At 34.7% G+C, this 13588-nt stretch overlaps 1 protein-coding gene across 1 annotated transcript in view; it reads left to right on the top strand.

The window, feature by feature from the left end:
- The window catches only part of Chc (clathrin heavy chain), a 496589-nt gene that overhangs the window by 434816 nt on the left and 48185 nt on the right, over positions 1-13588 (top strand). Inside the window, exons 26-27 of the mRNA XM_090369802.1 lie at positions 3544-3825; positions 7674-7955. Of these exons, the coding sequence (XP_090225928.1) occupies positions 3544-3825; positions 7674-7955 (564 nt within the window). The remainder of the gene's footprint in view (positions 1-3543; positions 3826-7673; positions 7956-13588) is intronic.

Genomic DNA, 13588 nt, shown 5'->3' with positions numbered 1-13588 from the left:
TCACTGACACAATCTGAGCAAACATTGACATCAGAAGTTTTGAAACAGTAGTACAACCAAGGAAAAGAAAAAAAGAAATCTCGCAGGTCATCCCATGTTGCATTCTTGTAATGCCAAATAACACGAGGTTGGGAATAGCCATGAGATAAAGGTTCCATTGAAGAAGAGACAATCACCAAGTTGTGATCGTAGGTGCCTAAAGGACCACTCACCTCGGCCATGTACTTAGAAGGGTTGTTTGTAAGAAAAAGATCAAGTGTGTTGGCTGTATGATTAGGATTGTTCAGTATTCTTGTAGGTAAATGAGCAATCTGTGCAAAGTCATTAGTAATTGCGAAAACCTCAGCTTCTCAACCAGCTGGGTCGGTGTGACTAGAAAACAGAAGCCAGCTGGAGTTGTGAATGTTAAAATCACCAAGGAAAGTTACTTCACTGTTAGGAAAGTTGGACTGGAGAAAGTCAGAGCTCCAAGTGATTAGTGGAGTTGGGAGAATGGTAGAGAGAACAGATGAATTTGACACAGTGAGGTAGAGATTTTAAGCCATAGGGGAGATTTGATTGAGATGTTTGAGGCTCTGAGAGGCAAAATTAAAATGAGTGAGCAAGAAATTTTTACGGTTATAAATGATTCTAGAACTATAGGGGCAAAAATTAATGTTACGGGAGGGGGCAGAGATGTTTAGACTGGATTGCAGGAAGTTTTATATAGCCAGTGAGTTATGAATGACTAGAATAAGCTATCTACATGGGTGGTTGAGGCTTGACAGTTTGGGGAATTTAAAGGTCAACTTGATAGTTCTAATTTTTCATTAATTCTTCTAGTAGTGGCAAACAATGCAAGAAAGCAAGCTTATACAGCATCAGCCAAAAAAAACATAAATAAATAAAAAAAAAAAAATTTTTTACCTATGGGAGGAGGGAAATGCATAGGTGTTGTCTCTTTCCTTTTCTTTTATTATTTATTAATTAATTTTATTTTATTATTGTTTTTTATTTTTTGGCTGGTGCTGCATAAGCCTTAGGCTTTCTTGCACAATATGGCCATTACTAATACAAACAACTGTGCAATGTTTATGAAACTTATTACAGGAGCTGTTGACACTAAACCATATAATAGGAAGTTTTGCAAACCTGGCTGTTTTGCAGTTATTTAAAACAGCTTTACCACAAATTCTGAGCTAATTTATTGCTTTCTATGTGAATTTGCTTGCATGCAGTCTATGAATATCCGCAGCTATTCATAGACTGCACTACCTCCGGTGGGTGCGGGATTTTGTGCACATAAGCACATATAGGACAATAGACCCAGGCCGGTTTTATCTTGCCTAGGGACGGGCACCAGGTGGCAGCTGCTCAGGTGTTCGCTGCTCCCTGGTGGCAAAGTGGCCTAGAGTTTCTACACCAACACAGACAACAAAGGTGGAGATGGGTACTGCCTTGGAGCCACCATGATACCCGTACACACACACACACACACACACACACACACACACACACACACACACACAAGCCCTGGATAATAGAAATGTATATATAATTGTATATAAATTTATGTAAGTTTTGTATATAAGTGAATGTATGTAAACAGTGTATTAATAAATGGAATTAAAATAAAAATATGGATAGCCACATTGCCTTAGTACAGTGGTTTTCAACCAGAGTGCTGCGGCACATTAGGGTGCCATGTAATTTTGGTTTAAGGTGTGTTTTTTTTTTTTTTTTTTTTTGAAAAAATATATATTTATATCATTATAAAAAGTGTACACTATCTATTGTACCATATCTTTTTAATTTTGTGGTGGTCTATAATTGATCTTTATTTAGTTCCTCTATATAAAGAATAAAATTAATATATAAGTATATATTAAAAGGTCGAAAACCACTGTGTTAGTTATTTCTTTTGGCCTAGGGGCACTGTGAAAAAATTACTGGGACACTAAGGGCCCCATGAACCGAGAAAGTTCAGGAACCTCTGCCTTAGTAGCTCTTGTGATGATGGACACCCATGCCAATAATAACACTTATTATTAACGCGCACGTGTGTTAATAATAATAGAAAATTATTATGACAATGAGAATAGTATTTCATTTAGGATAGAGGTAATCTGTAAAATGATAATTTGATTTTAGGTATACCCTGTTTATTTTTAAAGTAGCTCATATGATGGGAAAAAGATTACCAGATTCTGGTTTAGATTATCCATACAAAAAACTGTATGCATGCCCATGTGCACCTCTGCCACAAATCTAGCATACATCTAGACATTGAATTTGCAATGAATAGGCAAAACATACTGGCCAAAATCTGGTGCATTTTTATTGGGAATCAGTCCTGGTTCAATTTGTAGAATTCCTGTTAGATTTAAAAAAAAAAAAGAAAAAGACAAACCAACAACAACACCTTTGGTAATAAAATCATATAAGATAGCTATGCAAAAGATGCAACTTTTCCCTCAATATATAAGCTAAGTTCCAAAAGTTTGGACTGCTTTTAATCTGTGGTAATTGCTGTTCTTGTTACTTCCTTTATGTATGCACAAAGCAGACTTAGTTTCCCAATTCCCCGAAAATTCTTGCACATTCATTCCTGTTTACATCTTTTGACCAGTGTTAGTCTGGTGCACATAGAGATGGGTGTGTAATGGGTGAACGTTAAATCTGTTTTTAGATGTACACAAGTTCCATGGTAATATAACATTTTGTAAGAAGCTTAGTTGTGAAGTTATGCGTGCTTATTTTTTTTGGGGATGGTGTGGTCCGAAGTTGAAAAATTCTCTTTTTCCAGTGCAAAAGGGTTATGATTAAAGATTGTCCTTGCAGTTGTAAAATATAGTAATCCAGAAATTGGTTTGTCTTGCACATTAATTCATGCTTGCACAACCCTTGTATAGACAGCACTCTATCCAACTTGTCTGAAAGACAAGTCATCGTCTTATCCACTATGTTTTCCAGATTTGTCACCATGAACATTTCTTCCCATGGTTCAGAAGAGCCATGAAAGGCCATCACTATATGGACATTCCACACATTTAAGCAGCTGTGATCAGGTGGTGTGTGAACAGTATTCCCAAAAAAAAAAAAAAAAAAAAAAATCATTTTTAGAAACAGTCTTAATGGCCTCCAAAGTTGCCACCATTGCATTGATTCAGAGGAAGCCCCTTTCAAAGGAAAAAAGTATATTAGCTTGTAGTACAGTATTATAAATGCTTCTAAATTATAATATTGTTATACACATACTTCTAGATATTTTTCACTACGAGGTTACAGTCATGATCTTTTTTATATAATAATTGATCCACCACTTTGTCTTTTCAGTTGTACTTATTTATTCCCACCAACAAATAATTTAATTCCATGCCCATTTTCCCAACCAGTGTATTGTACTAGACAATTGTTAATAATTTTTGGCAAGATATTATATTTTATTGTATTTCTGCTTATATAATATAATATAATAAAATTATATAATATAATTTTATTATATTATATTATAATAAAATATGGTGTTAATTCTGATTGTATTTTTTTTTATATGTATAACAGGTGCTGCGGGCAGCTGAACAAGCTCATCTGTGGGCAGAATTAGTCTTTTTGTATGATAAGTATGAAGAATATGATAATGCTGTAGTAACAATGATGAATCATCCAACAGAAGCATGGAGGGAAGGTCACTTCAAAGAAATAATTACTAAAGTAGCTAATATTGAGCTTTATTATAAAGCAATACAGTTCTACTTAGACTACAAACCTATGCTCTTAAATGATCTACTACTGGTAATAGCTTCTCGCATGGATCATACTCGTGCTGTTAATTTTTTCACAAAGGTAAGTCTTTCTCTTCTCCAACCTCTGAAATCTTTAGTGTGGTAACGTCATTACCTTGGCTAGGTTTGTCACTACCATGTAACTTTTATCTGTATTAGAGACATTTCAGCCTGTGGCATGCAACACTTTTTTTTTTTTTTTATTACCTAACTGCAAAAAAAATTTTGAAATTCATTTAAAAGCCTTGGATTGAAGTACCACTTGCATTTGATTTTTCTCTGTGAACAGTAATTTTTTTAGTTGAAAAATTATCTAAAATGTAGTATATGAAATACTGATATTTTACATACTGCATTTTGAAAGTATGTATGTATGTATGTGTGTGTGTGTGTGTATATATATATATATATATATTGGAATGCTATTATTGAGATTGAGTTGGACAAAAAATTGGTTTGATCCAGTTTTATCAAGAACACAGAGCCCAAAAAGGGGACTTAGGTATAACATTATAACCAATTGATGTTACAAGTGTTAACCCCCATTGTTCTGTGTCTCTATTAGTGAGGATTATTTTTCATTGGGGGTTCAGTCAGTCTCATTGGACTGCCTTTCCCCTATGGACCTAGACCCCTTACATGATTTCTAGGTCCAGGAGCAGGGACGTTGTGGTCAGCTGCATGTCATGTCTCATGTTCTTACTGGGGGACTAGCCAGGAAAGCACCTTATCTGGTCAGTTGAAAATTATAATGAATACTTACAGCAATCAGAACTATCCTGAGAAACAAATTCATGAAATTGAATTAATAGTCAAATTTACCAGTGGTTCTAGTGCTAGGGCGAATTAAAAAAAATTACAAAAAAAAAAAAAAAAAAAATTTAAGACATGAAGTAGCATTAATGATTGATTTAACAAGGAATGGTATGACTAATTTTGTGAAATTAGTCATACTTTGAAAAGTTGTTTTTTTTTTTTTTTTTGGTAATGAATCTCCTATTAAATCACTTACTGACAAAAAAAAAAAAAAAAAACTCCTAGTGTGTCTTGAGCAACCGTGCATTTAGTCTAAAATTTTATGCCATGTTTCTTTGAGGGCTTACTGAAATACATGATTTAGATAATCTTTTGCTAATTATCTTTGTACCATGGCATGAACTTGGTTTTGTACTGTATGGTACACACTATTTGAAATGATAATACCAACAGACCATGAATGAATGTTTTATTCATTGTAGAATATATATTTATGTGCCATCAAACCCCCATATCAACAATAGAATATATATTTATATATTGTTAGTCAGTTCACTGAAAAGTTTGAAAGTTAGCAGAGGTATGCAGTTGTTGCAGTTTTGAAATGACATTACCAAGGTAAAACATTCCTTTTGGAGGGTTTTTTTTTAAGGACTTAAAATGTAATGTTATTAGCAGAATTCTTATTTCTGAGGTTGCTTTAACTGATTAGCTATTACATCATCACTTCAGGTTTAGGGATAATTTGCAGTTTTTGCAAAAAACACCACACACCCTTTGATCAGTCATTTTGGTTTGTTGGATACACACTCTTTTTTGGTATTTTTTTCTTGTACCCCCCACCTTCCCACTCCAGGACAAAGTTCATTGTATACATGCCAAAACATTTGGATCATAATGCAGCACACTGTTATGTGACTCATTTTCTACAAGGTCATTTGTGTTTTGTAAATCATTTGCCCACAGTCAAGGTGTTTTCCTTGTATATAGTGCTGAAACATAAAGCAAACATTCCAACTCTTTCGTTTGGAGAAAAGTTCGGAAATGCACAAATTGGTAAAACAAGTATAGGGTAACTGTTCCAGTTTGCTTGCATTTTTTGGGATGGCCTTGAGGATCTAGAAACAAGTGCTGTCGATTTCAAACAACTCCTTGAATGATGGGTTAACAACTTCATATTAAAAGAGAAACAGTCCATGAAATTCTGACAGAATATCTGAGAAGACAAAATCTCTGCTAGGTTTGTTCCACAACATTTTACTGATGAATAAAAGCTGCTTAGACTTGAGGTGTGAAAAGCTTCTTTAAGCTGTTGATGATCCTAGCAGAGGTTGTCTTCTGCACAAGTTTTGAATTTTTCTGAGGAAAAATTCAAGTTAGGTGAATATTTGTTCTGTCTTTGTGATTTTATTTTGGTTATTAAGGTATCTTGTGGTACTCGGGTAGCATTAGTTTACTGCATTCTGTGGTACATTTAACATTCCTTTTCTTACAATCTTGGAGACAACCATGCTTGTCTTTATAGTAAAGTAACTTTCATTCTCCATATTTAACTCATTTATTTTATCTAACTTTGTATTGTTTTAATTTTCTTATTGGTTTGTTATTGTATTTAACTTATTTTTTTCATGTTTGTCTTGGAATCTAAATCCACGAATACTCTGACAATCCAGAACATAATGAAACTTGTCCCATGTTCCATTATATTTGATCAGCCTCCATTTTTACTAATGACTTTCCACACTATAGATTTCAGTAAATGATTTTGAGTTGGTATCATTTTTTTCTCTTAATGTAGCACTGTGTATCACCCATGTGGTACTTGTTGCTACAGAGTTAATTGCGAGTTTGCTTATTTTTTACTCTGAACTTGCAGAAACATAAGAATTATTTATATTTTAATATCTCCACATTGTTTTGAGCAAAGTTTTTAAACTTCAAGCAGGGAGAAACAAAAAAAACCAAAGCTACTTAACCCAGATAAGAAATTCCCACAAGTTTTCCCGCGTAAGAAGTTTCCTGGGTAAAAAGTTTGTGATAAAGAATACACAGTGTGTTATTATAATGACATTTTCCCATTTAGTACGTTTTTTTAATATAGAAATCAGTCTTACTGAATACAGATTTCTTTATTTTTAATATTAAATAATACAAACATTTGGTAATCAAATAAGTTATTGCCAAGCATCAGCATCATTTTAGTTCATAGTAAACCACCGAAGTAGGTGAAATGGCATTGTTTTTTTATATCTCATATTATGAATGCCTTCACAATGAGTTGCCCTGATATTGCACTACCTCCAATAAGCAATGCTTCACCACTGAGAAGACTAATGTTATTCTCTACGCATACCACCACCCATGGGAGGTAGTGCAATATCATGGCAACTTGTTGCGAAGGCATTCACAATGAGATATCACAAAAATGATGCCACCTACTTCGGTGATTTACTATGAACCAAAATTATGTTACGCACTAACTTGTTCGATTAGTCAGTTTTCCTTAGTCTGATGCTTTCAGCCTTAAAACCTTTTTAGTATAAAAATCTGGATATAATGGAAGTGACATATTGCAGTTGTTTTCATCGATATCCATAATTGGATAGCTTCGACAACATGAAGCACAGTGAAGCATTTGCTGTTAAGTTCTGATTTTTCTGAACAGTTCTGAATTACTTAGTGGATTGTTCTGTCTTATTGTAATTGTAACCTTTAAGGTATGTTGAAATTCCAAAGGAGCTCATCCTTCCAACTTGGTAATGAGTATTTGGTAATGAGTTTAATGAATAGAATGTTAAGCAATTAGAAATCTTCAGTTTAAAAATGTTTCCCGTAGTGTAAAATATTTATAAATTCTGAAGTAGTACTTAAAACTCATCTTTAACTTGTGTATGTATCTTTTCATTTTCATTTGTGTAGTTAATATTTCACACCCTTGGGTCATTTTCCCTTCTAAGAAGTTTTCCTGCATTATAAGTGCTAAACCTCCAGTCCCTTGGAAAACTTCTTATCTGGGTTCTACAGTATTTGACATTTAAAGGAAAGGATTTTTTTAGCCACAACAGTAATAAACTACCACAATATTTGGTTTATTCTATATATTTGTAACTTTCTTTAATAAGACAACTTAATATTCTGTGTCAACTTTTTCAGGTCAATCATCTTCCACTTGTGAAACCATATTTACGATCTGTACAGAGTCTGAATAATAAAGCCATAAATGAAGCTCTGAATGGCTTATTAATTGATGAAGAAGATTTTCAAGGGCTTAGAACTTCAATTGATGCTTTTGATAATTTTGATAACATTTCATTGGCCCAGCATCTTGAAAAACATGAACTAATAGAATTCCGGAGAATAGCTGCATATCTCTACAAGGGAAACAATCGATGGAAACAGTCTGTTGAGTTATGCAAAAAAGATAGGCTTTTTAAGGTATATTGTAAATTTTATAAAATGAAACTAGCACTAGAAAAAGTAAATATAAATATCATATTTGTTTATTTTGAACTGAAATTGAGGGAAAAGTAGCTTCTAATAAATTAATTTTATTACTTGTCACTTGAAATGTGGTCTTCCTGAATTCTTTCCTAAACTAAAATGTTATTTTTACCTCTTTTTACTCAAATCTACAATTCGTTGTTTAATGCTTGTAACTTTAATTCCCCACAAGTACTTATGATATAATTCTGTTCAAATGCAGTGCGGTATTGATTCCTGAAGTACTTGAATGTCTTTTGGTGCCTTTAACAGATAGGAAATTGGGTTACTTTTTTTTTCCTTTCTGGCTTTCAAATCAGAATGTATACATTAATTGGCCAGTTTAACAGGTGACCAAAATCGAAGTAGCTGAGTGCCCTGATGGCTCTGTACTGGCTCTGGATCTGAGTAAACAGATCCAGAGCCAGTACAGAGCCATGAGTCTACCAGCTATATAAAACAGGTCATCACTTAGTGAATGTGTGTGCGTGCACACCCATTGAGAAAATGTACCAATGGCACTACACCTGGTAACCTGAAATGCAGTATGACAGTACAGCAGTATATAGAACAGGGGTTCCCAATCCTTTTTTACCTTCTGACCCTTTTAAAAAAACACATTTTTTGCTCCTTGACTCCCCCCCCATACATTTTAATTTTAGTGGCTGTATTATAAGAAAATTTGATTAATAACACATTGCTTGACAAAATAAACAAAAAATGTTTTTCAATAATATTTTATTGTGAACAGCATTGCCAAAGGCAAATATTTGATATAATAAGCATCCTGGCATGAATAGAAATCGATCAAAACTGATGCCATGAACATGACTCGGAGCCCTGACAAATAGTGTACAGTTCTGTTCTAGCCTACAAACAGATTCTAGATGTTATTTCATTTGGAGACAATAAGGAATGCAGTTCTCTCTAGCATCAGAGAAAGGGATACTTACGGTCGAGGTGGTGTTCTCATTGGGGGTGGAATAATGATCAATGGCCACCCCTCTTCATCTTTTTGATTGGGGTACTGTAACTGTGAAAAAGTATCAAGAACAGATCCTCTAACCCCACGTATGACTTTTTAGGGGTATAGCTGACCCAGGATTTTTTTTCATTCACGACAACACCGATGCACACAGAAATTGAGTAGTGAAGAAATATCCAGTGACAGCTGTGGCCAGCACATTCACCAGACTTAAAAAAAATCTGATCGCACATGTGTGGTATGCCCTTTTGCAGCACATTGCATTCTAACAGCCAGCTCCTCAGTCACTTGTTGAGCTAAGGTCTGCACTTATGGAAGATTGAGATTTGTTAGACTATTATAGATGCCCTTATATTGAGCATGGTTCAGGTTCACCACTGTCTAGCCGTTGCAGGGGGAAATACACCATACTGATGTTATGTGACCATATTTTTGAGTCCTATATAGACTTCTGTAATTGACCTTTTTGGTAATTCTTAAATTTCATATACCTGTCTGAAGTTTCTTGCTATCTCCTCATTTCATCATTATTCTTTGGTACACCACCATACCAAATTTTTTCCTGCACATATTCTGTGGTATGGTGGTGTACCATAGAATATGTGCAGCCTGATATGAAGGTGTACCTTCATATCAGGCTGCACGAGTTCACATTTTCTAGGTGTTCTGTTAATTTTGTCAAGCAGTATAGTTAATTATTTACAAAAATTAACAAGGCCAATGTTCATTATGTTTTTAAATCATATATTATATTATTTATATTTATTATTATTATATTATTATATTACTTGGCATGTATTGACCCCATTGGGAATCTCTAGTCTGGAGCATATTAAGAATGGTCCAACAGCCAGAAAATGTTCAGCTAATGCTAGCCCTGTGAGAGGAGCCTGCTTGATGTGAGAGGCTGATGGAGAGAAAAAAAAAAAAAAAAAAAAAGATCATGTGAAAGCGACAGCTCATAATTGATCAAATTATACTAAAGTACAATGATGTTATGCGAAGAGGCATATTGGAATGCACAGTACATCAGACTAGGACCTACAATACCAAGATTCCACGATCCCGTTCATTTTCTTCTGGTATCCAAATCCCGGTATTGATACAAAAATACTGGTTTTTTGGTATTAATTTAAAAAATAATTATCCATGATTTATTCACATAAAGGTTATATATATATATATATATATATATATATATATCTTGTATATCTCATTGTGAAGGTATTCACAATATGAGATATACTTAATGATGCCAATTTGTAACTACTTATGTAGTTGGCTATGTACAGAAATGAATGATGCAAATGCACTAACTTGTACATTAGTTAAACTATTTATGTAACCTGAGGCTTCAGCCCTAAATTATACTGTAATCTAAATTACTCCACACCATCAGGCATCTCTCATATTGTGCACTTATACTTCTTAACTGGGTTGTCATCATTGGAACACCAGGGTACCTGCCCACCCACTGATGAGGATCCAATAAGCTCCGAAACGGTGCCTTATGGGTGATGGTATCTGCTGAGAATAAGTAACAGTAGTCTTCTCCTATGGTGAAGCATTACTTATTCGAGGTAATGCAATATATTTATTCAGGGAGGAGAATGCCAGAGATGAGTTGAACTCTGGCAGTGAGCTAGATGATCTTGTAATAACTAAGAGAAATTGTTGAAGATAAACATAAAAAAAGGCACCCAGGGTGGACGGGATCTATCCAGTTATATTAAAGGAGGCAGCAAAGGAAGTAAGCAAACCCTTAGCCATAATTATGAGAGCTTCTTTGGACTCAGGGGAGGTACCCATGGACTGGAGATGTGCAAATGTGACCGCAATTCACAAAGGAGGATCAAAGGGCAACACAAGTAATTATAGACCTGTTAGTTAAACTTCTGTTCCAGGAAAATTAATGGAGGCACTGGTTAAAGCAGCACTGCAAGATCATCTAGACAAGACTTCAGTTATAGCTCAGACACAGCATGGTTTTGTTAAGGGAAAGTCTTGCCTGACCAATTTGATTGGATACTATGATGTGGTCACAAAGGAACTGGATGCAGGGAATAACTTTGATATCATAAATTGGGATCTTAGAAAGGCTTTTGATACTGTTGCACATGGAAGACTGCTGCACAAATTGGAGCAGTGTGGCATTGGAGGCAAATTGCTGCTATGAATAAAGGGATGGTTGAATGGGAGAAGACAGAGTGGTAATCAATGGACACTGCTCATCCTGGACTAATGTTATTAGTGGAGTCCCTCAGGGTTCAATGTTGGGTCCATTGTTATTTTCTGTGTTTATAAATGATATTGATGATGGTATATCAAGCTTAATGTATTATATTATTTATATTTATTATTATTATATTATTATATTACTTGGCATGTATTGACCCCATTGGGAATCCCTAGTCTGGAGCATATTCCCTAGTCTTCGTATCGTTTGCAGACGATACGAAGTTTGGCAGGGTTGTTAAGGACACTAATGACAGTACACTGCTGCAGCAGGATCTAGAAAAGTTGAGTAGATGGGCTGAGAGGTGGCAAATTAAGTTTAACATTGACAAGTGTAAAATTCTACATATGGGAAGCAGTAACCCCCCAGAGTGACGTATCACCTCTGTGGTACTATACTGACAGTGGTAGAGAACGAAAAGGGCCTTGGGGTAATTTTGTGCAGGCAGATATGAAGTTTTCTGAGCAGTGCAGACGGTCTGCAAGAGTAGCTCATGGTGTCTTGTCAATGATATACAGGAATTTTTCTAGCAGGGATAAGGAGGTGATTATTCCCTTGTATAAGGCAATGGTCAGGCCAAACCTTGAGTACTGTATACAGGTCTGGAGGCCTCATTTTATGAAGGATGTAGAGCTTTTGGAATGAGTACAGAGAAGGGCAACAAGATTAGTGAATGGAACAAAGGGTTGCTCTTATGAAGAAAGGCTTAAATTTTGCAAATTACAGTGTCTGGAGACTAGGCACCTGCAAGGTGATCTGATTGAGGTGTATAACCCTTGAATGGTTTGAGCATGCTCATGCTGATGGAATTCTTCCTCTTGCTCAGAATAATCACCTGAGAGGGCACAAATTCAAATTGAGGAAAGACAGATGTAGGATAGATGTGCAGAAGTTTGCCTTTAGCCAGCGGGTAGTTGATTGGTGGAACAGATTTCCATCTTTTGTTGCGGAAGTTGATAGCCTAAATAAATTTAAAGCTGAGCTGGACAGGTATTTGGAATGAACGGAAATGGGTGAAATGGGAGCAGGTTTTTTAAATTTTGTTTATTTTTTTTTTTTTGCTGATGCTGCATAAACTTGCTTTCTTGCATCATATGCCTGTACTAATGCTAATATCATGGCAACTCGTGAAGGTATTCACAATATGAGATATACCTAATGATGCCAATTTATAACTACTTATGTAGTTGGCTATGTACAGAAATGATATAAATGCACTAACTTTTACATTAGGTTATAAAATTGACAACAATAAATCATTAATACTGCTGAATTTGCAAATGAGGGATTGTTATACACAGTGCAAATGCAAAGGAAACCTAAAAATTTCACGAAACTAAGACATAAAATCTTACAAATATATTTCTCTTAGTAAGTATAGTGTGTGTGGAAGTAAAGCACTTTTAAGGAATAATGAAAACATCATTATGAAAATATTTCCATTAGTGGCAGTAGGCCTGGTAGTGCAATCAAGGAATATGGTGTATAATGGTATGGCGGATGAAGAAGGGTTAAAATTAAAAGCTTCTCAACAATAGTTTAATCCCTCTATTTGAGATGCGACACTTAGTGCATTTTGGGAAAGGGTGTCGGTATGGAGCAGTTCAAAAGTATTGTGAACAGGTGATCTTGAAGTAAAAGATGAAAGCATTTTGTTGTGTGGAGAAAATATTGTTTTTTTTCACCAAAGGAAGAAGAGTGAGTTTAAAGACTAACACCATGATTGGTTCATGTTTAAATTTTATACGCAAGTTTATGTGCAAACCCCAGAGGGGTTTGCACATAAACTTGCAAATAAACTTGCACATAAGCTTGCGTATAAAATAGTACAAGGGGGCGATTCTAACTTGCAATCAATTCAATAAATAAATAAATAAATAAATGAGTAGGAAAACTGCAACTTGTCTACTACTATTGCAAAACACCAACCAGTACAGAATCCAAAAGGAACATTTTCTGCCGCTAATTAAATATGTACCAAAATTAGATCCAGTTTAAATGATAACACTATTGAGTTTCTTAAGAGCTCACTTTATTCAGACAGGTAGTGTGGATGCTTATTTTTTTTGTTTTTAGAATAACTGTTTAATAATTTTTGCTAGAATATTTATTATTGTAATAAAAGTTTGATTTAATATGTGAATTCAAGTGCTTTTTTTTTTTTTTCTTACTTTATTGCACCTAATCATAAAAATTTATTGCAAAAAATGTTTTTTTTTTTTAATACCGGTATCCCAGTTTCATAAATTAAAAATCCCGAAATATCGGTATTAAGATTTTGACCGGTATTGTGAGCCCCACATCAGACCCTGTCACAAATGGGGTATGACAGTGGACAACCTCATTCAATTCCACTCTTGTCAGTTA

The sequence above is a fragment of the Mastigoproctus giganteus genome, chromosome 3, assembly GCF_048544385.1.
Source record: "Mastigoproctus giganteus isolate SK-2022 chromosome 3, ASM4854438v1, whole genome shotgun sequence".
Lineage (NCBI taxonomy): Eukaryota > Metazoa > Arthropoda > Arachnida > Uropygi > Thelyphonidae > Mastigoproctus > Mastigoproctus giganteus.
This window is presented reverse-complemented; position numbering and strand designations above follow the sequence as displayed.